General features: G+C 30.5%; 1 protein-coding gene across 1 annotated transcript; it reads left to right on the top strand.

The window, feature by feature from the left end:
* Positions 1-21,937: 21,937 nt before the first annotated feature.
* LOC107644048 (uncharacterized) lies at positions 21,938-24,576 on the top strand. The gene is made up of 3 exons (XM_016347828.3): positions 21,938-23,062; positions 23,229-23,551; positions 24,252-24,576. The coding sequence occupies exons 1-2, from the start codon at positions 22,297-22,299 to the stop codon at positions 23,453-23,455; spliced, it is 993 nt and encodes a 330-aa protein (XP_016203314.1). The 5' UTR covers positions 21,938-22,296; the 3' UTR covers positions 23,456-23,551; positions 24,252-24,576.
* Positions 24,577-26,598: the final 2,022 nt, after the last annotated feature.

Raw genomic sequence — 26,598 nt, 5'->3', positions numbered from 1 at the left:
ACTATCTATTAATTTTATTCAATCCTCAAATTACATGATAACAAGTGCATTATTCTTTTTAGATATTTGATATTTATACTACTTACTTCAAAAGAATCTGCATATCTTATTTATATGTATCACAATCCTTAACTAATATGATTTTTTTTATTTGTATTAATGTATAATAACCCTTTTAAAGATGATTTTACTAATTTTAAAATTGAGGGCCAAAATGAAACATATAATAAACAAATTAAAGAATAAGAACATAAGTTTTGTATATTATAAATGTCTAGCCTCCGAAAAAAGTATATATATTATTATTAACACGGGCGCGTGCCACACACACTCTGAAATAGAAACTGAAATAATAAAAATATAATATATATCATTTGCTCATTGCTCTCATTTCATGTGTATCATCTTTACTATTATCATTTACTAGTAGAGTCAGAGGGAGGAATATTTTACTCATTGTTCTTTCATTTTCTCTACCAATTCCTCATGAAAGGATTAAAATATATAAAAGGGTAAGGATAGTAGAATAGTGGATAATTATATTATACCGGTTGAAATAAGTGACAATGGGACAATAACTTGTGTTTTCATATAGTGGTTATACACTGAGAAAATATATAAATAAAGTAATGGGATAATCATTTTTGGATTCGTTTGGTGAGACTTATTTGCAGTATAAATTATCAAATTATGAGTGTATACTCCATTGTTTGATCATTTTTATAAGTTTATTCATTTTAGGATCTAAACTATGTGCACTTTCAAACAAAAAAGAGTAACAATGTAGATTGATCTTTAATCAATTGCAATAGTAAAACGTATTTATTTTCTTCCGTTACCCTTGTTTAGTATCAGAATATGTTTTAATAATGTATGTCCAAACCCTGCTTCAGACTTTAAACATCACAACAAATAAGCAAAATCCAATTCAGTGCGTGATATATATACAGTCATGTCATATTTAATTTTAAGGAGTTTTCTTTTTTTAAAAAAGAACAATTTTATTTTCTTTTTACTTTCAATATTTTTAAAAGTTCTCATAGATATCACTATTAGGATAGGTATAATATTGACAAAGTTAAATAATAATAATACGAATAAAATCCTATATCAAACAGAATTGTGAAAAAAACAACAACAACAAAGCCTTGTCCCACTAAGTGGGGTCGGCTACATGAATCAAACAACGCCATTGTGCTCTGTCATGTATCATGTCTACAGAGAGACCGTTTACATGTAGATCTTGTTTGACCACCTCATGGATGGTCTTCTTAGGTCTTCCTTTGCCTTTCGCTCTTTGTCTATCTTCCATCTCATCCACCCTCCTGACTAGATGTTCTATCGGTCTTCTTCTCACATGTCCAAACCACCTGAGACGCGATTCAACCATCTTTTCCACAATGGATGCTACTCCAACTCTCTCCCTTATATCTTCATTCCTTATTTTATCCAATCGCGTATGACCACTCATCAATCTCAACATCTTCATTTCTGCCACACTCAGCTTATGTTCGTGCTCCCCTTTAGCCGCCCAACACTCTGTACCATACAGCATAGCCGGTCTTATAGCGGTGTGATAGAATTTACCTTTAAGTTTTAAAGGCGCTTTTTTGTCGCATATAAAATCAGATGCACTCCGCCATTTTGACCAACCTGCTTGGATCCTATGATTTACATTCTCTTCAATCTCTCCATTATCCTGTATGATGCACCCAAGATACTTAAAACTTTTAACTTTTCGTAGGATGTTTTCTCCAATCTTCACCTCTATATTGGAGTTTTCCCTTCTCAGACTGAACTTACATTTCATATATTCCGTCTTGCTACGGCTTATGCGCAGACCATACACTTCTAGAGCTTCTCTCCATAACTCCAACTTCTTATTTAGGTCTTCCCTTGACTCTCCCATAAGAACGATATCATCGGGAAAAAGCATGCACCATGGCACAAGCTCTTGGATGTGCTCTGTGAGTACTTCCAAGACTAATGTGAAAAGGTATGGACTTAAGGATGATCCCTGGTGTAATCCTATACCAATAGGAAATTCCTCTGTCACACCACCTTGAGTCTTCACACTAGTTGTGGCCCCATCATACATGTCTTTAATTGCCCGAATATATGTGATCCTTACTCTCCTCTTTTCTAAAACCTTCCATAAGACCTCCCTTGGTACCCTATCATATGCTTTTTCCAAATCAATAAACACCATATGTAGATCCTTTTTATTACTACGATACCTCTCTATCATCCTTCTTAATAGGTATATCGCTTCAGTGGTAGATCTGCCTGGCATAAATCCAAATTGGTTCTCTGTTACTTATGTTTCTTTTCTCAACCTCTGTTCTATCACCCTTTCCCATAACTTCATAGTATGACTCATAAGCTTAATCCCTCTATAGTTTTCGCAACTTTGTATATCCCCCTTATTCTTGTAAATAGGTACCAAGGTGCTCTTTCTCCACTTATCAGGCATCTTCTTTGACCTTAAAATCTCATTAAAAAGCATGGTTAACCAGTTGATGCCTTTTTCTCCAAGACCCTTCCAAACCTCAATTGGGATATTATCAGGTCCTACTGCCCTACCATTTTTCATCTGCTTTAGAGCCTCTTTTACCTCGAAGTCTCGAATCCTTCGATAGTAGTCAAAGTTTTGATCTTCTTTCCTTGTGCATAATCGACCAAGGCTCGGAAGAGTCTTCTGTCCCTCATTAAATAACTCGTAGAAGTAGCTCTTCCACCTTTCATTAATCTTCTCCTCTTGAGCCAATACCTCTCCATCCTTATCCTTTATGCACTTAACCTGATCCAAATCTCTCGTTCTTCTTTTCCGGCTCTTTGCGATTCTATATATACATTTTTCTCCTTCTTTCGTGCCCAAAGACTGGTAGAGACCCTCATATGCTCTTGTTCTTACTTCACTTACAGCCACTTTTGTCTATTTCTTAGTCGCCTTATATTTTTTCCAATTATCTGCATTGCGGCATAAAGACCACTCTTTAAAGCATTCCCTTTTTATCTTTATCTTTTCTTGTATACTCGCATTCTACCACCAGGACTCCTTGTCTCTTGGTCCTATTCCTTTAGATTCACCAAAACTTTCTTTTGCTGTTCTTCTAATAACTTCTGCCATCTCCCTCCACATCTCTTCCGCGCTTCCATTCCCATCCCACTTTGCCTCTTCTCCTACCCGTCTTAGGAAGCTTCTTTGTTCCTCACCTTTCATCCGCCACCACCTCGTCCTTGGGTTCTTCGTATGATGTCTTTTCCTCAACTTTTGTTCAACGCGAAAATCCATGACGAGCACCCTATGTTGTGTTGTCAAACTCTCTCCCGGGATAATTTTACAGTTAATGCAAAATTTCTGGTCGACTCTCCTCAACAAGAAGAAGTCGATTTGAGAGCTTGTCATGCCACTCTTATAGGTTATAAGATGTTCGTCTCTCTTTTTAAAACATGTATTTGCGATAAGAAGATCAAAGGTTGAGGAAAAGTCCAAAATAGTTTTACCCTCGGCATTGATCACCCCGAAACTATGGCCTCCGTGAATACTCCCATATCCAGTCACTTCTCTCCCAACATGGCCATTTAAATCTCCTCCTAAGAAAATCTTATCTCCCAAAGATATGCCTTGAACCAAACTCTCTAGATCCTCCCAAAACCTTATCTTGTGTTGTTCGTCCGAACCCACTTGCGGTGCATAGGCGCTAATCACATGGAAAGCACCTTCCTCCACCACAAGTTTGATAGAGATGATCCGATCTCCCGCCCTCTTGACATCTACTACGTCCTTCTTCCACTGCTTATCCACAATTATTCCAACCCCATTCCTATTCTTCATCTTTCCTGTATACCAAAGTTTGAAACCAGAAGTATCCAACTCCCTAGCCTTTGCACCAACCCATTTCGTTTCTTGTAGGCACATAATGTTAATCTTCCTCCTTGTCATGGTGTCCACCACCTCCATGGACTTTCCTGTTAGAGTGCCTATGTTCCATGTCCCAAATCTCAACATTCTGTCGCTTCGACCTTTACCTTTTACTTTGTGAACTAGCTTATTTACCCTCGTCCGTTCACGAAAATGCGAGAACCCTTGCTCATTTAACACTACATCCGGGCACCGATGCAGCGGCTCTTGCTTTGACACCGTACTCGAGCCATACGGTGGGTTACTTCCGGGCAACGACCTAGCGTTAGCGCAATAATGTCTTTGATTCATGTCATGGGGGTTCGGCTATATTTTTATGTTGGTTGTCGAAGACCTAACACAACTCTCATTCTTTATTCGGGCTTGGGACCGACTATATGTACCGCAAGTGTGAAGTTCATATAGCCAAAACCCATTAAACTTTAGGACAAATGGAGAATGCAAATTAAAAAGCAATTGGCATTTATAAATGGTGTGAAGTTCAAGAAATTAAAATACTTGCTCTTTTTCCCACTCTATAGGTCATTTGTCCTTGTCTTTAATTTCTATTGATGATGTCCATAATGTGGTTAATTTAATTAATCTCTTATATATGACTTGCCATGGATGAGATGTAAATCTAATTAATCTATGATAGATCATCTCACGTGGGAACCCTACAATTAAAAGTACGGATAGATGAAATATCTCATACTAAAAAGACTACTACTAGTTTTAACAATTATATACCAAATAAGGTTCTGATCTACGGGTTATAATTAACTATTAACTGTAACTGTTGTACCCTAATCCTATTTCCTATGATTGTATCTTTGTTGGGGTGACAACCAGGCCTAGCTACTGTATCTTACTCTTTAATTACACATCAAGATCCTAATTAAATATATTCTTGTAAAAAATTAATTTTGATACATATAATACCAATGTATGTTAATTTGAACCTTTATATGAATCTATACACTGATATATCACTAAAAATATTTGTACTTTCAAATATCTACACCTCAAAGAATCCTACTATAATAATATCATCAATATGACTGTATATATAAATATATGTCCAATTGGCTTTAATTTAATAATAATAATAATAATAATAATAATAATAATTATTATTATTATTATTATTATTCTATTAAATTTTATAATTTTATCAAATTTATAATTAAATTTTTATACTAATTTTAATTTTATAATTAAATCTTTTTCATATAAAAATATTTAAATTAACAGAATATTTCTCCTAAAAAATATATGATCAAAGATCTAATAATTAGATTTTTAATTGTGGATACCTTCAATTTACGAAAAAATATTCAATTAACTCTAATATTTTTTCTATTAAAAAAGACCTAATTACAAAAATTAAAAATACTATAAAATTCAATTAAAAAATATAAAAACCTAATTACAAACTTAATAAAATTATAAAAACCAACAAATAATTAAACCTAACAATACACAATAGTATTTCTTCATAATAGATCAATAATATTGAATTATTTTAAGTATAGAAATATTTTACACATTTCTAAAATATCCTATAAAAAATAATGATATTATCATTATGTATAACATATCCTATAAAAAAAATTATTATTCTTATAAAATATATATTATATATTAAAAACATATAAAAACAATTTACATAAACATTCACAATATATATAAAATTAATTTGGTGATTAATTTTTGGTGCACACAGAATAATTATTTTTTCTTAAAAAAAAAGGCAGAAGAGATGATGATGATCTTTGGCAATAAGAATCCAAAATGTTGCCTTTTGGAGGCTTATGAGCTGTAAGTGTAATGGAAAAATGGTGGCAGTAGTAGCTTAGCTTGTTCTTTATAGCAGCATTATATTGATCGGTGTTGTGAGCTACTATTGAATCTTGAAGGCTACTATGGATGGAGACAATGGAAGGTGATGCCAAATTCTTTAAATAAAAGAGGCTATTAATTAATTCAATTAAATTAGCTTATAGGGTTGTGTGTGACTCAGATCATCAGAGACCTACAACTTCCAAGTGGTGGATACCCACCATGCGGCGTTCTGCCCCTTTCTTAATTTTAATTATTTCTCATTTTCTATTCATTAATTTCTCTTTTCATTTCAATTAAAGAGCCATTTTTTTAGCTATTATTACTAAATTTTTGAAATTATTTTTTTATTTTAAATTTTAAACTTAAATTTTAAATTATAAATCTTTTAAAAAATAAAAATTAAAAAAAATAATTTTACAATAAAAGATTTTGCGGATATTGGTTAATTATAAATTAGTTCTCTATAATTATTTTCATTTTAAATCCGCAAAATCATTGAATCACATTGTTATTTTTTAAGTTTAATTAGGAAGCCAACTTCTTTCAATAATATTAGCTAATTTTTTGAAATTATTTATTTTAAATTTTAAACTCTAAATCATAATTCTAAACTCTCAACTTTTTTAAAAATTGAGATTTAAAAAAATCGATAAAAATAAAATAAATTAATATTGACTAATTAAAAATTAATTTTTTATATTTATTTTATTTTTTATTAGAGAAAATAAGAGTTCAAAATTCGCGTTGAATGTAGAAAATATTTTGTAAATAATTCCTTATTTTTAAATAAAGGTTTAATTATTCTGCTGGTCTTATAGTTTCGCAAAATTTTTAATTAGATCCTTATACTTTTTTTTCTTTTAATTGAATCTTTGCACCAATTTTTTTTAATTGGGTTCCTACACTTTTTTTTTTCTTTTTATTTAGGTCCCTATACCAATTCTTTTTTTTTTAGTTGGGTCCCTATAAAATTAAGCCAATTACTATTAAGAGGGACTTAATTAAAAAAAAATTTGGTGCAGAGATCCAATTAAAAAAAAGTACAAGAACCTAATTGAAAATTTTACGAAACTATAGGAATCAACACAATAATTAAACCTTAAATAAATAACAAATAGTAAGAACATGACTTTCTGGTGATGTTTATTCTGAAAAGGGGCATTTACCATTCTAATTGAGTATATGTTGGTAAATAAAGTTGAATTTTAAATTTAATCTGTTTTGTTTAATTCCTTATTATTCATGCGAGTGTACAAGGTAAGGATTGGAGGGGGTTGAATATGAATTTTGAATATGATGAGGGCCCAATAGGGACAAAGAAGAAGTAAAATCTATTTTAGATGATATGGGGTCCCCTAATTACTTTGGCATGCAGAGACTATATTCATGAAGGTAAGGGCTGATATGATACATGGTTTCATGACTCATATGAAATTATTGTATGTACTTTTATAGCACTATGTAGGTTTCTGTTTTATACCATCCATTGCATGCTATTTTAGCTATGTTTTAATCATCATATCTACTACTAATAATTCACATCTTTATTATTTTTAAATTGAAGTTATAATTAACAAATACGTAAATTAGTAAATAGTAATGTGTCCACAGTAGGATTAATCCATCTAAAATTCTCAAAAGAAAAAAATAATAATAAAAATAATAAGAAGTCTTCTCCAACTCTGACTAAATTTGAATAATATTTGAATGGTTTAATTATTCTGTTGGTCCTTATAGTTTTGTGAAATTTTTAATTAGGTCTCTGTATTTTTTTTCTTTTTAATTAGGTCCCTGCACTAATTTTTTTTTCAATTAAGTCCCTCTTAATAGTAATTGGCTTAATTTTATAAGGACCCAACTAAAAAAAAAAGAATTGGTATAGAAACCTAAATAAAAATAAAAAAAAGTATAAAAATCCAATTAAAAAATAATTTGGTACAAGGACTCAATTAAAAAAAAAAAATAGAAAAACCTAATTAAAAATTTTGCAAAACTATAAAGACCAACAGAATAATTAAACCTATTTGAAATTCATAATTTGAAAGTCATAAAGAGTCATAACTTTTCTTTTACTTTTTCAATATATTTATTTTTTTATTTTATGTTTTTTAATTTTTACTGAAATAAATGAATAAATATAAATATAATAAATATATAAATATAAATATTCGATTATGTTATATATATTAAAATTATTTATTAAAATTAGTCATCTATATAAAATATATATTAAAATATAAATACATATTAAAAATAAATTAAACTATTAAAATTAGTTATTAATATATGAATAATACTTTTGATAAATATTATATAATATGAAATTAAATAAAATAACTTCTCTGCACGCTTAAATCCACACAATTACTCTCAAATGAACTTTTCATCAATGCCAAAGTGATAATGTTCAATGCTAATTAATTTAAAATAATTCAAGAGTAATAAAATTATATTTTTTAATATGTATACAGGTGAGAGTATTTAAGATGATAGAAGAAATTGTTCCCGTGAAGTATATGAAGGGCCCCCATTGAAATATGAAAGACCCTTTTTGGTGACAATAATAATCTAAGCACTTTGGTGATGAAGATATATAAATATTGGTGGCCCTCCCTTCATCATTCCATGACACACTACACACTCATACACTAACTTACCTTGCCGATTCCGCAATGCTTCTTTTTCCTCTCTCATATGCTTCTTCCACTTTCTCACATGTATATCACAAATTAGTATTTATAATCTTCAATAATAGACTCTCTCAAATATATTTCTATCTCTCATTATACTATAATATAAGTAAAAAATTAACATTTTTCTGTGATCTCTAGTAATTATGAAAAAAAGTTGTTTAAAAATAAGTTTGATCGCTACCTAGAAATTATCCAAAAAAAAAAAAAAAAAATTGAGGGTAATTTTTGAGCGGTCAATAGTTATCATGGAAAACTTTTTACAATGTTTTTGTTGATATTTGATAATTAAAAATATAATCAATTTTCTTTAATATTATTGACTGCCGAAAATATTTTTGAATAATAATTACTAACACAATATATTGTTCATTGTCAAGAATATAGTAACCATTTTTTTAACTTAGTGATGACCATAAAAAATATTAATTTTTCTTTTAGCGTGAATAAGTAAAAGGAAAAAAATGTTATTATAAGATTTCCAAATTTAGAAGCATTTATCCTTTCATTTTTTTATTGCTTTAAGTCATCCTAATAATATTATTTATTTATCATAGTTATTTAAAGAGAATTAGAAAAACATTAGGATATTACTATTATCACTCTGATTAGTGTGAAGTGTATCAAGACTATCTTTTTGTGAACATCTAGAAAGATCAGATAAACCCATTCATTGGCGGCATGATTTTTTTCCAGCAAGGTCCAATGATTGAGGTCTACATGGATTCTCTCAGACTCATTAAAATTTGAGAAGATAATTGAATTTACAAATCTAGGGTTGATTAGTAGTGTTTCCATAAAGTAGTGGTTAATAAGAGAATCTAAAAGATTACACTGCTATATACTTTAATTTATGTAATTTAGAAACCCTATCATGACATCTTTAATAATTAAGGTGGCATTGTTTACTTTCTGAAAATAGTATATCACTAGCTTGGTAAGACTAGTTTAGTGTGGTATAAATTACTAGTACTATCAAGATTAATTAAATATCATGCCCCAAAAAAAAAAAAAAGAACACTTCCCTTTTCTTATGTTAATTCTATTCCTTTCTTTCATTTTTGTTGTTTTTTTCAAATATATTATAGTTTCTATAAATAATATTACTTAATTTAGTTCCACTTGTTTTAGATATATTGATTTGACCCATTTTTCCCACACTATTATAGTTTTGTCTTAATTTGGTTAATAAAAATATCTTTAATCTAGTTTCAAACAAAATAAAAAATTCAAAACTAATAATAATAGAAATTTAAATCTGTATTTAATTCAAATTTTGGAAAAATTATATTTTTACAAATTTTGAATATATTTAAAAAGGAATAATTAACATTTTTTAAAAAATTATTATCGGCTGAAACTTTTGATCTTGAAAAATTGAATGTAACGTAACCCTTCATGTGGCATAAGAGCAAACATTGGAATTTTCTAGAATTTGAAGTTACAGATTCTTATAATAATAATAAAAAAACATATAAAGACTAACTACATTCATATCACATGTGATTTAAAAAATAATTAAAATATTATATTAATTAAATTATTATTTAATTTTAAAAATAAATGATATAACAAACATTTTGATTGCATTATTTATATTTTAACTCTCAAAAATTTAAGTTTGAACTTTTATATAATATATTTTACTTTTTAAAAAAATATCCATAATCGTTTTTAACTAAGATTCCAATGAATCAAGGATTGATTTTTATAAATTTTAAAAATTGTTAATTATTTTGTTTTAAATGAATAAGTTGGTAAAATACAATTTTTTTAATTTTAAATTAAGACACAAAATTTTTATTTTTATTCTTATTAGTTTTAACAATTCTTTATGTTTTATTTTAATCCAAATAAAAATATTTTTATTAATATTTATATTTTAAAATTATTAAAAATAACTTTAAATAAAAATGTCATCAAACTGTTAAAAAACAAAAAAAAAAAAAATTCAATGTAACTTATTTGCTTATATTTCGTTGGCAATGTGGGCAAAATATGAATACAATTTTTTTTGTTACTTATTTTATAGATAAAGATAAAAATATATTAAATCAGTGGGAGTACGTACTCCTCATCTAGCGCCCGACGCTCTGTTAGGGTTTCACTGCGCCGCCTCCATACTTACACCTTTCTTTGTCTTTTCTTTGTCAAATCCTTTTCCATCTTCTTCTACTTTCTTTTCTTAATTTCTTTTCCACTTAGCTCCCTAATTTTCGTTTTCTCTCCCAATTCATTCCTCTTTTAATTCATTCCATTTTCTTATCCACTCATTCCATATATCTTATTTCTCTTTGGAATCATTGAATACTAATTCTGATTTTCTCTACACCATGGGCAACAAATCAGAGACTCAGGACCCTCATATAATTGCTATGACGGTGGAAGGTGCCAGCCTTCAAGTGGCACCCAAAGAAATATGAAACTGCTCTCGTGGAATTGTCGGGGTTTGGGGAGACCCCTGACAATCCACAATCTTAAAGGAATTTGCAAATCCTACTCCCCCAAGGTTGGTTTTATCTGTGAAACAAAAAATTAATCTCGGCAAGTTGAAGGAAAACTAAGATCTTGTGGTTTCAAGGAATGGTTTATTGTGGATCCGGATGGATTATAGGGGGTTTGGCAATGGCATGGAGGGATGGTTGCACTGTTCAGATTTTACAGCATGGTAGATTTTTCATTGCGGCATCAGTTCTGACAGCTGGTTCTAATGATCCCTATGGTGTTCTAGGTGTTTATCTCAGTTCAAATGATCAACATAGAATGGCTCAATTTGCTGAATTAACTTCAGTCACCCAACAGTTCGATGGTAAGGTTGTGTTAATGGGGGATTTTAATGCCATTTCTAATCAATTGGAGAAAGAAGGTGGGGGTGCTAAATCTCCTTCTTCTATTGAAACCTTTAATAGTTTTATTGATGATAATTCCCTGATTGATATTGGTATGGTCGGAAGACCATTCACTTAGTCAAATAGACGGAGGGGTGATGAGTTGATACAAGAAAGACTGGACCGATTCCTGGTAGGAGTTGATTGGCAGCAACTCTATCCCAATGCAACGGTTCTTAGACTGTCAGAATCAGGCTCGGATCACGCCCCTCTTCTCTTAGACTCTAATCCGAGAACTGAGATATCTAAACGCCGATTCAAATTCCAAGAAAGATGGTGTTCCAATGATGAAATAAGGCAGATTATTAGAGAGGTTTGGCATGAACAGATTGATGGTTCAGCCATGTATATCCTAGCTCAAAAAATAAAGCGTTGTCGGCATAAGATTGTCAGATGGCAGCAAGAACACAGATCTAATTCGAAGGTGGAGATTGATTTACTACAGTCGGAATTAGAGGAACTTCGTTTAGCAGGAATTCATGGAGGCGACATCATTTCAAAAATAGAGGACAAACTTGAAAAAGCATTGCAAAATGAGGAATCTTATTGGAAAGATAAGTCTAGAGTCAAATGGCTCAAATTTGGTGATCAGAATACAGCTTTCTTCCATCAGAAATTTAGAAATCGAACCCGAAGGAATAGAATTTGGCAACTAACTGGCAGTGATGGTGAAGTGGCTACTTCAAATGCTGGTATTGCTTCTGTGGCTGAATCTTATTTCAAGGACATCTTTTTCTCCACTTGTCATGAGAACCCTGAACCTCTGTTTACTGATTTTGAACCTAAGGTTACAGCTCACATGAACCGTAGGCTTCAAAGACCAGTGACTATGGAGGAAGTGAAACGCGCAACATTTAGCATTCATCCTCAAAGTGCTCCAGGAGATGATGGTATGACAGCAAAATTTTTTCAAAGCTTCTGGAACATACTTAGTGGTGATGTGTTTCGAGCAGTTAAGAGCTTCTTTTCTGGGGGCAGAATCTTGAAGGGTTTTAACCACACTCAGATCTGTCTTATTCCCAAGATTTCTGATGCTAAAGATATGACTCAGGTAAGACCAATAAGCCTATCTTCAGTATTTTACAAGATTATCTCCAAAGCATTTGTACATAGGCTTCAGGGTATGATGAATAGACTAATTAGCCCTACGCAAAGTGCTTTTATTAAAGGCAGATTAATCTCTGATAATATCCTAATTGCTCACGAGTGTATGCATTACTTGAAGAACAAAAAAAGGGGTCTCGAAAATGAAATGGCGCTAAAACTAGATATGAGTAAGGCATATGATAGGGTGGAATGGCACTTTCTTTGGTTTATATTAGAGAAGTTTGGTTTTCACTCCCGGTGGATCATGTGGATTCGAGAATTAGTGACAACTGTTTCTTATTCTGTTATTGTGGAAGGACAACCTTATGGTTTCTTCAAACCAAATAGAGGTATTCGACAAGGAGATCCTCTATCCCCCTATCTTTTTCTTTTCTGTGCAGAAGGTCTCTCCTTCTTGCTACACAAGGCAGAACAAAACAGACTAATTCATGGTCTTCAGATACATAGGCGATGTCCCAAGGTCAACCACCTCCTATTTGCTGATGATTCCATATTATTCTGTAAGGCTAATCCTGAAGCATGTTCAAATATCCTGCATTTATTGAATTCTTATGAAAGCATCAGTGGCCAGAGGGTAAATCTTAATAAATCTGCTGCATTCTTTAGCCACAACACTCCCTCCACCACTCGTACACTACTGGCTAACTCAATGAATATTAATCATATTGGGGCTCAGGATAAATACCTTGGTTTGCCTTCTACAGTCTCTAAATCGAAAAGGCTTCTTTTAGTATGATCAAAGAAAAGATTCGGAAAAGAATCCAAGGGTGGAAGCGCAATCTTCTTTCGTCAGGTGGTAGACACATATTGCTTAAGGCAGTGGGAGAAGCTATTCCTATTTATACATTGTCTTGCTTCAAGTTGCCTGATGGTTTAATTTCGGAAATTCACTCTCTACTTTCTCAGTTCTGGTGGGGACAAAAAGGTTCTGAAAGGCGGATGGCTTGGATTAGCTGGGACACTATGACTCGCCCACGAAAAGAAGGAGGTCTTAGATTTAAAGATCTCAGAATCCAAAATCTGGCGCTTTTAGGCAAACAGTTTTGGCGACTTGTAACACAACCTACTTCCTTATTATCCAAAATACTAAGAGGTAAATACTTTAGCAATGGTAATGCTATAACGGCAGAAATTGGAGTCTTACCTTCTTGGGGATGGAGGAGCATACTGGAAGGCCGAAAGATTGTTAAAAAAGGACTTAATTGGGATGTGGGTACTGGTGAGAATATCCGAACCTTTGAGGATCCTTGGCTGCCTCCTCCGTATCCTTTATTGATTTCTGACATGCCAAATAGACAGGCTATTTCTGAATTGGTTCCAAGAGTTAAAGATCTAATTACTGAAGATAGGAATTGGAATCAGAATCTCATTCAAGAATTATTTTCCCAAGACGTTGCAAACATGATTTTGTCAGTTAAAATTCAGCAAGGTAGGGACAAATTGCAATGGGATTTGAACAAATCCAAGCAATATGATACAGCTTCAGGTTACAGAATTGGCTATTTATTTTACCATCCGCCTTTGGAGCTTTGCTCTAATTATATGCAGCAGAAAAAGCCGTGGATTGATCTATGGAAGTTGAACTTGCCTCACAAAATTAAGCTATTTATCTGGAAAGTTCTCCATGACCGACTTCCGATGCTTGCTCAGATTCATCACCGCATCCCATCTATATCACCAATATGCCCCTGCTGTCATGAAGCAACCGAAACAGTCACTCATTGTTTGATCGATTGCTCTAGAATTAAAGACGTATGGTCTCAGAGTTATCTTCGTGACTGTCTTCCCCCTCAGAGTTCTAACGACTTTTGGACATGGTGGACTGCATCAACAGAGATACTTAACCCGTTGAAGAATGCTGACCGTAATCCTCAATTGTTTGCCATCATTTGCTGGAACTGCTGGAAAGCTCGCAACCAGTTGATTTTTGAAGGTTCTACTTCTATGCCGTCTGCCATTCTAGCAAGCTCTGTCAAGTTGCTCTGTGAAATCCAAAGAACTCCCAGTTTAGGTCGTCATCTCCATGAGGCAAGCTCTTAGTTGCATGCAATTGGATTTATCATTTTTTCTTCTTTAAGATTTTTCTTCGTTTTTCGACCACGCACCGTCGGATGAATACCTTCAGTGTAGTGTTTTTGGGAAATCCCCACCTTTTATTATGCTGTCCTGCTTTTGGACATCTTTGTATTTCATTTTTTAATAATTAATGAAATATAACCTATTATCTTTGAAAAAAAAAAAAGATAAAAATATATTAGGCTAGATTATATTTCACCCTTAACAAATTAGACTTGTAATTAGGGATTGAAAATAGGTCAAACTAAAGTTTAGTTTGGTAAATCTTTTATTTTTTAAAAGTAGCTTATAAAAATTAACTTTTAAAAGATGGCTTTTTAAAAGTTGTAGTATTTATGTTTGGTAAATCAAATTAAAAATAACTTTCAATAAACACAAGCAATAATAATTGCGTTTGGTAAAATAGCTTTTAAAATTTAAAAATACTATAATATACATAAATGCAAACATTAAATTTAAAAATTAGTTAACATATGAGGTTATATTAAACTTTTAAATTTTGAAAAGCACAAGTCAACTTTAAAAAACTCTATCTTAGGTACTTTTAAAAGTATCCCTATCTTTTAAAAGCTGCAAGCACAAGCACATGATTTTTTTTATTTACCAAACACAAAATGAGGAGCTTGAGCTATTAAAAAGTACAAACATATCTTCGAAAAACTTTACCAAACCAAGCCTAAGTTGAGCTTTAACTTTGACGAATCTGTCTTATATTATAAATAGACGGACCAAGTTTAAGCATGTTACCTCTTATATTATTTTTTTTTTCAGGTTCAAGACCAATCTATTTAAAATACAACAAGCCCCGAGCCTATTTAAAAATCTGTTTTATGAATTGAAACTCAAAAAATAATAAAATTAAAAAAAAAATTATATATCAATCCTTAGTCACATATCATAATCATACTTATAATTTATAAAATTTTTTTTAAACAAAAGAATTACAATCTTAATTAATATTAACTATTGATTCTTTTTAGTTTTCTTTTGTTTTGAATATAAGTGCAAAGTCTAAACTAAAAATAACTTATTTTTACAAAAACATGTTTTGATGAATTGGTCTGATAAATTTTGTAGGGCTTTTTAAAGTCTATGGATTGACTTTTTTAATTGATCTTTTTAACTAATAAATTTTATAAAATATTCTAATGTAGCTTGTTTAATAAAACGAGTCGAGACTAGCCAAATCTAAAACAAGCCAAGCCACAAATTTTCGTCAAATAGTGCGGCTCACTTTTACCTCTTCTTGTAATGTAATTAATTGACTTAGGTGTGATTTACAACTTATTATAGATTTGGTTTTGAGTAATAAGTTTGACCTATTATTAAATTTGACATTGTTTAAAGTCTATTAACAGATTTGATAATTTTTTTACAAAAATATTTTTTAAAAAGATATTATTTTTAAAAACTATTTTTTAATAAAACTTTACTTATTATATGTAATATACCAAATTTAATGTTTACAAAAATATCTAAATATTTAAAATTAAATATTTAGAATATATAAAAATATTTAATATTTTTATTATAAAAATTTATTATATATTTTAACAAATTCAAATAGGCCTGACAGACCTATAAGATTTATTTGTAAACTTAGGTTTGTCTATTAATAAGTTTAAGCTTTTAAATAATTTAGAATTAAACTTATTTCATAACAGAATAAACCAAATCAGACTAAATACAAATCAAATTATAAACTTTTAACTGCCTAATTTATTTTCATCCCTATTCTTTGAGATAAACTATGAAATAAATTTGTTTTTTCTAATTTTGTAGCACATGCACGTAGCAAAATTAACTGATAATATAAAAACGTAAATCATTTGTTCTTTAGACAAATTGAACATTAATGTTTTTTTTTTTTAAAAGGCCTCATACGTTTACAAAATATATAATGTTTTTAATTTTTAAAAATGGACTGGATGACTTGGAAATAAACATGCATAAAAGTCATGAAATGATACAATAGACATATATATTGTGCAAGTCACTAGAAATAAAGATTATTAATTGTCTAGTTGACCAAGTAAGAATAATTCCTTTAACATAGTATTTATGTAAATATGAAAAGGGAGTTCAGAGGAAATAAAAGCAAGTCACCACCTTTAATTAGAAGGTGAAAATATATATGTTTCAAATATATTGGCATGCACTCACAATAATGCTAACTAATAGCATTGTATACCCTATTTTCCCTATTCTATTCTCCAACTTGGATATATAGGTTTCTTGTTTAGCTTTCACGCTACTTCATCCTTTGTACACCTTATTCTTGATTTTATAATAAGGCTAGCACGACTGTTAGGGATAACTCATATCACTCAAATAGCACCATAAATTCAAATAATGTGACCTTAGCTTCTTTTCTTTTCTTTTAAACTACAGTATATAATAGCCATCATTTCATTATTATCTTATCTACTATGTTATATTATAGTAATTATTGTTAGCATTTTGATAGTGATATATGCCGCCCCATATCTTAAATAATACCTAAATGTTTTACTATATACATGTCTTTATGTACTTCGGCTAATGCGTGAATGAAAGACAAATAAAATATCTTATTCTTAAAGTCACTATTTTTTACCGAACAATGCACGTTTAATTTTGACGCACCTAATTAATCTTACTTTTTTTATTTTCATTGGAGTCATATACGGATGGAAATGGAATGGAAGATTCAAATGCATTGTTAAATCATTGAAGAAAGCTGAAATTGATTATACCTAACGATAAAACATAATCCCGTGAAGGGAGCATAATAAGACTTTTTGATGAGAAGTTGTATCCTTTTCCTTTTTCACCAATCATTAGAGATATTTTATTTCAGCCCCACGAATGACTTAGTTTACAACCAAAATAATTAGAGACACTCTTTCTTTTTAGTCGTTCCTCTTATCTTTTATATATTCAAATAATGTCCAACCTGTCTTCAACACATAACAATTACATTCACCCATACCCTAAATTATCATAATAATATATTAATTGTCATAGTAAATATATTAATGTTAATCTTTTAAATACCATAACACTATATGTATGTATGTGCTTTGTAGGAGAATGCTTAAAAGAGAGCTCAATAATTATAAACCTAAATCCTAATTCTTTTTGTTAAGAAGATGCAGTGTAACATACCTTAAAATTTTTACCAAGTAATTAATCTTACCAGTTACCGCATTTGCTAATAGCAAAAGTAAAAATTTGATTCTTGGCCCAACATGCAGACAGGGAGTCAAATCAAAGACCTGGAAAGAGCAATTGATGATCAGTTTACAACATTTTTGTGAATACTGTAACTCTGCTTGAAAAACAGTGTGATTTTGTTTGGTTATGATGATGAACCATGAGTATGGCTCTAGAAAAAAAAGTGGTGTTGTGGATATGAACCAAATAAAAATGTTAGAAGAATAACAGAATTTATTTTTTTATTAATATTTTTAATTATTAACTAAATTTTTTTAATTTAATAATTTAATAATATATTTTTAATTTTTATTTTTAAATATTATTAACTAATTATTAATAAAAATAATAAATTCGGTTAGTCGACTAATATTTGTCTGTAGGGTGGGTCGGTGGGATAGGGTGATGCCGTCATGGATGGTGGTTCCCCGGGGTAAGACAACAGACCCCAGCCCAGCCATCACTTCACTTCACCACTCCACTACTATATATTCCAATATCATTATTGTATTGGAAAAATTTTAAGTGTATCAAGAATATTGATATTCTAATTGTTTTAACTGTTGATTTTAATTAATATATATTATATATATTTTTTATAATTCATATCAACAGTTAAAATAACTGAAATACTATTTCTGGTACACTTTAAATTCTTCCGTTTATATATATATATATATATGCCTAATCTACCACCTATACTACTACTTACTAAACAAACAAAACATACAAAATTGTACTATCATTATTGTTTCAACCATTTATTATATCTTCCGCATCCCCTCCCACTCCTATATAACTACTTTTGTTTTAATTCTAGATGATATTTGTATAACAAATTTTATATTTCTTTAAAAGAATAAGAGTAAATAAAGTATGGATTCAACTCTCCATTTATAAATGTTCCAGCTAGTATAAAATTTAAGTTATTAACTAAATGCATATGAATTATTATTATATAAAAAATGCTACTTATTCTTTAATTTTTCAGCCTTTAGTCAATGTTTTGATTCAAATAATAATAATATATATAACAGTAATAAAAACACGTACTACAACCAAAATTTTGATTTGTTTCATAAATGTATTAAAGATCAGAATAGTATTTTTATAATCTGTGTAACAAAATCTTTCATATATAATTAATTTTAGATTTTTATTGTTTATAAGTAATTTTGTTGACCACATAATTTTCATAAATTCTTAAATTAAATATCAATCCAACTTTACTATCTATCTAAAAAAGGGTGTAATGATTCTTACTACTTTAGAGATAGAGATTTATTTATTTATTTCCAACCTTTGGTTAATAATAATAATAATAATAATAATAAAAAACTTGTTGCAGTGATCCACACTCTCTCCTCTGATCTTATTAACTTAAATAAATCGAAATTCTATTTGATTTTTTAAATCTATAAAAAAATGTTTCTTCCTCTCATTTCTACTTCTTATTATCCCTCCAGTAATATTTTAAAATTCTAATAATTATTATGTCCAAGTTTCTTATCTACTTTATACAAACAGTCATTAGAAATAGTCTTAATTAATTAATTAAGCAGCTATAAAGCAAGTATCAACTTGTTTATCCACATTACGGTGCATATATCCAAATTCAATTATATAACGAACCAATTATGGAGCACTGTTCACTTTGTAAATAGACTATTCATTGCCTCACATCTCATCATCTTGGATCTTTCTTGACTTAGCCCTCTGTTTTCTTTCTAATAACTAGTGCTATATTGAATTAATTTGAAGAAAAGCAACCTTAGTGGAATATATAGTAAAAGATAAAGCAGTAATGGTGGTAAATAGAAAATAATTAATTAGGACAATAAATTATATAGAATAAAAAAAGGTGGAAATTTTTAGGTGCAGTTAACTTCACATGAAGTTAATAACTGAGAATTGTTAAATGATTTGACTGATTTGACTAAATTTTTATCTAATAATTTTCAACTATCAACTTTACGTAAAGTCGACTATCATAAAAGAAACCAGTGATGATGTGGTGAATGGTGCTTAGCTAGCTAGTAGATATAATTGAATTGAACAACATTGAAATGGGTAATTTCTTGCAAATTTTTATGAGATTTTGTGGGAGTTTAGGTGAACATTATTTTCATCCGTAGATATTGAATTGTACACGTTCTTTAATAATACATGACACTACCGAATAGCGTTACGCATGCTAAAAGAAAATTCCAGAATGAGAATCTAGAGAAAAATTTGGCACCAGATATAGGCCTTTTTTTTTATTTAAATAAAAAATTATATTTCTGGAATTAAATCATAACACAAAAATTTATTATTTTGTGTGTTTAATATTATTTTCATAACTAAAACTTATACGATTTTTGATAACTATGCCAGGAAAAATATGGAAATATTTGGTAATTAAAAAAAATCAGCAAAAAACAATCATAAATTGCCTTATTTAGTATTCATTAATTGTTGCGGCAATTAATGAATGCTAAATAAGGCAAATTTTTGCTGTTTTTTTGTCTTCCTAATATTACCCGGAAAAATGTAGTGTATTTTTTTTTCTATTTTTGTATGCAGAGAGAACGAAAATGAATCAGAAAAAATATAACGATGATTTTCTCTTCGTCTAGAATGAGAATCTAGAGAAAAATTTGGATATATATATTTAATGTTACTTTGTAACATGATAAATGCAGGAAATTGTTATGATTTAATTAGTTTGGGCGCTTTGGTTTAGTGCTTCCAAAAGTTTGCGTTATGACTTATCACAACCTCCGCAAATTGTGGACACCGCCGCGCAGCACAACCACTTCAATTCAGATCTTACTTTTCAATTAAATTAATTTACCTCCAATTCTTTGCTTCATTTTTCAAAACAAATTTCAATTATCTTCTAGTTTATGCTAGCTTTTCAAAAGAATTTCCAAAATAATTAAACCCCAAAAGCAAAAGTGTTGGTGGGTCTATCATCCTCATCATGTAATATTATATTAGAATGTATCTGGTTCTAGACAAAGAATATATAGATAACGAGGTAAGGAATATAAATAAGATAAAAAAAAAAAAGGTTGTATTTTTATGTATGTATTTGTTATTTTCAAATTTTTTAGCGCATAAAAAACTAGATAAGTTTATATTAAAATAAATATGTTTTTGGACTGTTTTTATATTTGTCTCGACTTTCAAATAAATTTGCATCTTTGAATTTTTTTAATTTCTATCTTAAAATATTTATAAAAAGAACCTTAAAAAATATCATAAATAAAAATAAACATTAACTATAAAACATCGTATTAACTACTCCTAGAAGGATTATAAAATCCATTACAAGAAAACTTAATATATGTTTTATTTTTTAATAAATTTACCGAACAATAAATTACTAAATATACAAGACAAAATTCAAATCAATTAACTAATTATTTCACCAATTTAAGTTTATTTCTTTTTATTTCTATAGTTAATCTTTGTTTATCTATTATTTTATTAACTAATTAGTAGTTAAAGAAAAAGGGCTCATTTTTTTCGACATGCCACTAGTGTATGAGTTATGTTTGGTTATGGGATACAATGGTATTAGATACAGGTGTGGGACAGAAATTTATAAACAATGGCAGAGAGAAATCGGACTGTCCGATTCTTTTGTTAGAAAATCATTCGGAGGGTCCGATTAACTTTTTTTTTTTTTGAAAATGAACTCGGAGGATCCGAGTTGCTTGTTTTTTAATTTGGCTAATATTAATCGGTGAGAAACTACAAATTAGACGGTCCGTTTTTCCTTCTTTCTGTCGCACCGTTCGATATCAGTTGGCCTAATATCACACCCCAGTAAAACTCACATGCATCCCATATGTGTGGTCTACTCCGCCAACGACGTCATATAAAAATTAAAAAACGAAGAAAAAGTTGGTATTATGAGAAAATTATAATAATAATTAATAGTTTAAAGAATAAATATAAGAGTAGAAAAGAAATGAATTCCCTTTATTTTTTTTATAATTAAGAAAATAAAGTATGATTTATAATTTTTTAATTTTTTTTTGTTCTGTTTATAAAATTAATAATTAAAAATTATATTTACTGTTTTAATTATTAAAAAAATTGAGAGATCCATTATCAACAAAAAAAAATTGAAATTGTGGAATCCTGGCATTGATAAATGAAAAGAATCTGACGGTGGGGAATCCATGAAGGATAGTAAGAGTTTGTTTGATTTAAATTGAAGGTTGTGGTCCTCTACATCTACTACTAAACCACAACCAGCAGAGTACTAATGGAATTTTTGTTACCTCTGCAACCAACTACAACAGCACCTGAAACAGTTCTCTAACTCTCTCTTTCAAATACCCTTCAATAATCTTGGTACGACACATCTTCTGAATCCTCTAATCATCATTCTACTCAATTTTCTCATTCTCTTCTCTTTTGCTCCATGTTCAAGGAACTTTAATTTCTCGCTAACTTCAAACATAAAACATGTGTTGCTCATTCAAATAGTTTCTTTCCAGAGAGATCTTTTTTTTTTCTATCTTGTCATAATTCTTGTAAAACACTACTAGTCCTATTCCCTCCTTTCAGAAACTCTCAAAGTTGCGTTTGAAAGATGGATCTTTTTCAAAACCCATCTTGTATAAAATCAAAGAGATTGGAAGCAGGATTATGGGTTGCAAAGCTTGTGCTGATGATGATGGGGGTTGTATCCCTTCTTTTTTTGTTGAAAGTGGCAATAATCCCATACACATTCGATCTTCTTCTCTCAACTCTCCCTCGCCTTTGGACCTCTGCAACAAGCTGGTTGACTCTCCCATTTGTTTACATCATTGTCAACTTCATCATCATCACCATTGCTGCTTCCTCCAACTTCTCCCACCAATCCATACCCTTCTCTTCTGCTACTTCTTCACCCAAGAAAACTGATGCAGATTCAGATTCAGATGCAACCACCACTGTTTCAGACACTCCCACCAACCCAACTACTCACCCGGTAATCCAAAACAATGAGCCACCAAATCAACAAGAGAAAGAGGCTATTCAACAAGAAGAAGAAGAAAAAGAAAAAGAAGTAGAAGTTGTTGATGCTGATTATGACTATGATAAGTTGAGAGAATTTGGTTTGTCTTTTGAGAAAATCCTGACCAGCCCATCATTGGAAAAGTGCACCAACGACTATTTCTTGCCGGAATCCGATGAAAAAGGCGATGATCATGATCACGATGATGATCATGATGATACACTAGAAGCAACATGGAGGGCTATCATGGAGGGTCAAGGGAAAACAATGAAGCCACAGCTGAAGAAGAGTGACACATGGAGTGGTGGTGCAAGGATTTCCAAGGCAGAGCCATTTCAACGACATAACAATGGACAAGGTACTGATCTTTCATGATGATCACTTACTCTATCTGCATCAAATAATGATCACTTACTCGGGTGTGGCCCTTCTTCGAATCCTGCGTTAATGCACGATGTTTGTGCACCGGGATGCTTTTTTATGGTATTATATTCAATATTTGTTTTTGTATTTATGCAACATAGGCTATGGTGGTGGTGATGATGATGATCCTGTGACTTGGGCTCAAAAGGAACTGAGAAAGTCTGAGACTTTCAACGACAGAGCTTCGTTGAGGAGGGAGAAGTCAATGACCCCTGAGGAGTTGAATCTCAGGGCTGAAGCATTCATCAAGAATTTCAACAATCAGATGAAGCTTCAGAGACTTGAATCTTACCAACGTCACATGAAAATGGTCAATGGCCGAGCTTAGCTTGATGTTGTTCTTCATCTTCCTTTTTCACCAGTCACAGTGAAAATAATTATTTAGCAAAATGAGAGTCTCTTGAAGTATATTAACCATTTGAAGGTACACATAAATATAAGATATTCATATTCTCAACTCTTTTGTGCTGTTTTATTTTATTTTATGTTTTTCTTACATTCATTAATTGCATTCCCATGTTGTATGTGTATTTGTATTCTGCAGCAATGTGATGTTTAGATATAAAACCAGCCTTTACATAACAAGCTTAAAATGATTGGTCTATGGTAGTAGATGAGGATTTTATACTTATAATAATTCGGAATAATTGATAGTGGCAGAGTTAAGTATAGCACTATTTTAATATGGAATCTTTGTGTATCTAAATTGAACATAACCAGAAATGATAGTGCTTGTTGAACTTTTAATACTGTTCTTTCTTCACTAGTTATGACCTCAGAAATGATTCTCTATTCTATAGTCTATACACAAATATGAACTTATGTGACTTCAAAAGTGTGACTATCTTGTTCATTGTTGCATTTTTATGGGATATTCAAGTATGAAGCATTGGGCTTGTAACACCTGGCATAGAAATAAAAAAAAAAAAAGGGTACCACAACTATACACAATTAAATGAATCCAGCTTTGATTAGGCTGTTCCACCTAACTAGCACTTGATTGAAGTGTAGAAAATAATAATAATAATACTATTAATATAAACACTATACATCTAATCTCTCACATTCGATTTGTCGGTCACTATAGTTTTGAGTGTTGACCGTTTTTTCTTTCTCATTGGCAGGACTTGATGTGTGTACATATTTTTGCTGCTGAGACTGTGTGAAGAAGCCAAAACATGTGTATCAGAGGACATGGTGGACTTTTTCCCTTGTCAAGTTTCTTGTGACATAGTAGGCATAATATTATTATTAGTTTTTTCCCCCTAATCTATGTTGTTCTCTTTCAATAAGTCTAGTGTTTTATATATATTTTATGATATATATAAACATAAGGGTTGTAGTAACTATGTAATTTGAACCCTAGGCAACACGCACTAAGAGGAGGATTATTTGTACTTATGCTGCAATTTCATGCAGAGCTAGTTTGCAAGCTAATTTACTTTAGTATGTGATGCATAGTTGCCCTCTTTTTTTCCTCCAAATAAATTACTCTCCCCATTCTTAGATTAAATAATACAATAAAAAAATAGATGACTAATTAGATGATTTTACACTGAACTATTTAACGATTCATAATATCATCTTTATATGATGTCTTTGTTAAAATAACAAAAAAATATATATATTTACAAATGAAGGAAATATGAGTAGGAACAACCGTGAATTAGGTCCCAATTGAACTAAATCACCTATCCCCTTCCAATAACGAAAAAGGAACCATGCACATGCTAGGAGGTGGTATCTGCTTGTGTTGATTGATATAAGGAACTCAGAGGAAGAGGAGTACTATACTAGTCTTTGCCTATATGATATTTGCAATTTTAGCATAGATAATGCATTATGCAATGGGGACACTGACAATATCTAATTAACATCATAAGTTGACCGAAAGGCTAGGACAACTTTAAGTACACTGTCGTGTTAAAAAGAACCTAGGCTTTTATTGATTTTTATATTTTTTACTATATGGGTTTTAAGGGCATGAATATGGATAAATTGAAAGTAACGTTAAGTTTAAGAGTGATGATTAATGGTTTTGCATGGCACCTTTAATTAAGGTGTTGATCTTGGCCTAAACAGATTGGTTATGTGGTCAATATCTTAAAAGGTAAACATTTAGTTTTGGGCCCAAATTGAGATTAAGGCAATAAACCTAAGGGAATTCACGCACATGCACATGGATATCTCACCTTTTAGAATAGTATAGAACAGATCAATGTAGATAATATTGAGAATCATCCTTTCTAATTTCGAAATAAGAAAAGTATTAGGTTTTATTTATGTTTTCATGAGATTAAATACATTTAAAATTTGAATTTAATTTTTATATATTAATTATATTTATTCTTTTAGATGACTATTTACAGATCAACATAAAAAATGTTTATTTGTTGGAATTATGTTTTACACCTTAGTTATTTGTTGTTATATGGGGCCGTTGCAAGTAATATAAAAAAAGATTAAATGTAGTTTTAGAAGTTTACAAGTATTTTTAATGTTGAGATAGCACTTTCTTGCTGTTGCTTGAAGGCTTCATGAGTAATTATGATGGTACCCAAGATCAGAAAGCAAGTTGGCTGCCCGACACATGCCACTGAAAATTGAAACAAAGGAACCCCATATGGTTCTCTGTAGTGTCACAAACCTCGAGTGGTTTGAGAGTACAAAGCCTCATAAAGAAGTAGGACCTTGTACAGCTTGAAATATAAATATAACCTGCTAGTTATTTTATTTTTATCGTATATAATAAACCATACACACGGGGACCCTCCAACTTCTGCAAACTGCTTTTTAACTTCAATTAGAAACTATTAATTTTGAATATTAACATTCAATTCGTCTCTTTTTTACTTTTTCTTCCCACTTTTATCAGTGGATTCTGCTACCCTGGAAATAGCTTTTTATATGAGAGATCTTTCCAGGTATGCCTTATTTGAAGTATTAGTTAGATTAATCCGATCCTTTGTATAAATTTGTTTAATTATTCACAAGAGTTTGCTCCCTAAAGTTTTATTTGTATAGTCTTTTTTGTTTTATTTTTTCTCTCTAGAGATTGAAGTTAATTGCCAACCATGTCCCCACAATATTTATGTAAACACCGCTCTAATAAAATTATTATGCTGAATACTCCTATGTGGGATGCCAATATAATAATAACAAAATAAAAGGTGTTATGTGTAATGTCTAAAGATAACTATATAATTTACTCTCTTATCACTATGACTGGAAATGCAAAGACAACGAGCAAGTTGGGGGTATGCATTGAATCAAGTTGTCTACACAATAGATGGTTATATGTATAATAATTACGTCTAAAAATCGATTAAGAAGAATGTGGTAAGCATAACAAAAGCATAAGACCCCAAATGTTTGCCATTTTCAAAAGGCAAGTCCTTTTCTTAAAAACCACTAATTTAAACAAACCATAAAATGCTTGTACACGTTGTTGTGGCACTATTATCTATTAAG

Source organism: Arachis ipaensis, chromosome B5 (assembly GCF_059453495.1).
Source record: "Arachis ipaensis isolate K30076 ecotype BB chromosome B5, ASM5945349v1, whole genome shotgun sequence".
Lineage (NCBI taxonomy): Eukaryota > Viridiplantae > Streptophyta > Magnoliopsida > Fabales > Fabaceae > Arachis > Arachis ipaensis.
This window is presented reverse-complemented; position numbering and strand designations above follow the sequence as displayed.